Below are 1,675 nucleotides of genomic sequence, written 5' to 3'. Positions count from 1 at the left end.
AAAAAAAAAAAAAAAAAAAAAATTTAAACCTCAGAACTTCTGACTGAGGGGTGAAACCAGATTCCTTAGTGTGATTTCCCAGGCATTTCCAGCCATTGTACCATGCTGTCATTGCTTGTAGCTAGCATTCTGTCCTGGCCATTTTCCTTTCTGTCCTAGGCCTCTGGATCTTCCTCCCTGGGGTCCCCTTTGGCCCCATTTCCGTGGGTCAGGATTCTATCCAGAAGCCAGCTTGTGTGACCCTCCCTTCAGGACTAGTGGCTCCCTCCTTCTGTTGCCCATTGTCCTGGCCACCCACCACAGGTGGCAGTGGCCTGGTGAGGGCAGGTGTGTCACCTGTTGTTCACCTGTCCTTCTCGCCCTCAACAGCTGCTGCTTGAGAGCTGGGTTGGAGTTACAACTTGCACGCCTGTTGAGGCTATATTCCTAAATTGAGTCTGAGAATGTGTGAGACTCCAAGAAGCTTGGAGCTGGCAGTCTCCACTGAGGCCTGTGGTTAAAGGGACTACAGAGTGAGCTCAGGGCAGAGCAGAGACACAGGGCCCATGAGGGAGGAGGAAGGGAATATTTAGTCTCTGGAAATGGAGGCCTCCTTGCTCCATCCATAAGCACTAGGCTGCGGCGGTCTCCAGCATCACCAGAGCCTGCCCTTGCAGCTGGTCCTGGCTGTTCCTCTGCTCTGGGGTATTCATTCTTCCCCTCACTTATAGTCTCACTTTTTAAAGAAATCCATTATGTAAAAACATGTACATCCAGGAGCAGGAGACATGGCTCAGCGGTTAAGAGCACTGACTGCTCTTCCAGAAGTCCTGAGTTCAATTCCCAGCAACCACATGGTGCATGGTGGCTCACAACCATCTGTAGTGGGATCTGATGCCCTCTTCTGGTATGCCTGAAGACAGCTTCAGTGTACTCATATAAAATAAATAAAATCTTTATAAAAAAATTATATGTACATCAAAAGCCAGGCCCTGGTGTCCCACACCTTTAATTCTAGCATTTGGGAGGCAGAGGCAAGCGGATTTCTGTGAGTTCGAAGCCAGCCTGGTCTACAGATGGAGTTTCAGGACAGCCAGGGATATATAGAGAAATGCTGTGTCAAAACAAACCAACAAACAATATGTACATCCCTGGTGTTTTGGCGTCTCATACCTGTAATCCCAGCACTCAGGAGGCTAAAGCTCGAGGATCTCCAAAGGTTCAAGACAGGCCTAGCTCACACAGTAGGACCCTGTCTCAAAACAAAACAAAAACTTAAACAGATAAATTCTAAGAGCCCAAGCTGAGCGAGCGGCTCTGGCTGCTTCTGCCCAATTAAAGGATTAAGGTATAGAAGCTCAGAAGCCCCAGCTCAGGATTCCTGTTTCACGTTCTCCACCACATACAGCCAATGGCATAGCTGCCAAGGTCCTATACAGAGACTGTGAATGTGGGATTAACCCCACTAGCAGGTCAGATAGGGCTGGGAGCTCCCCTAGCAGTTAACACACAGGGTCTCCGGGTGTGGTCCATCTGTTTTACTGGCAGCTGGGATTAAAGACGTGTGCCACCACTGCCCGGCACATTTATAATTTTTAAAGTAGTTTAAAAAAAGGGGGGGAGGTATGTTACCTCAAGCCTAAAATCTTAACATTCAGGAGACTGAGATAGGAGGCTTACAAGGAGTTCAAGGCCA

General features: G+C 48.5%; 1 protein-coding gene across 4 annotated transcripts in view; it reads left to right on the top strand.

Annotated features, from left to right (window-relative positions):
• The window catches only part of Tmem44 (transmembrane protein 44), a 40,260-nt gene that overhangs the window by 24,298 nt on the left and 14,287 nt on the right, over positions 1-1,675 (top strand). Inside the window, exon 10 of one of the 4 annotated variants that reach the window (XM_031363589.1) lies at positions 160-700. The exons of the other annotated variants lie outside the window; for them this stretch is intronic. Within the exon in view, the coding sequence (XP_031219449.1) occupies positions 160-240 (81 nt within the window). The 3' untranslated portion in view covers positions 241-700. Of the gene's footprint in view, positions 1-159; positions 701-1,675 lie in introns of those variants that run through there. 4 annotated transcript variants of the gene reach the window in all.

This window comes from Mastomys coucha, unplaced genomic scaffold (assembly GCF_008632895.1).
Source record: "Mastomys coucha isolate ucsf_1 unplaced genomic scaffold, UCSF_Mcou_1 pScaffold12, whole genome shotgun sequence".
NCBI lineage: Eukaryota > Metazoa > Chordata > Mammalia > Rodentia > Muridae > Mastomys > Mastomys coucha.
This window is presented reverse-complemented; position numbering and strand designations above follow the sequence as displayed.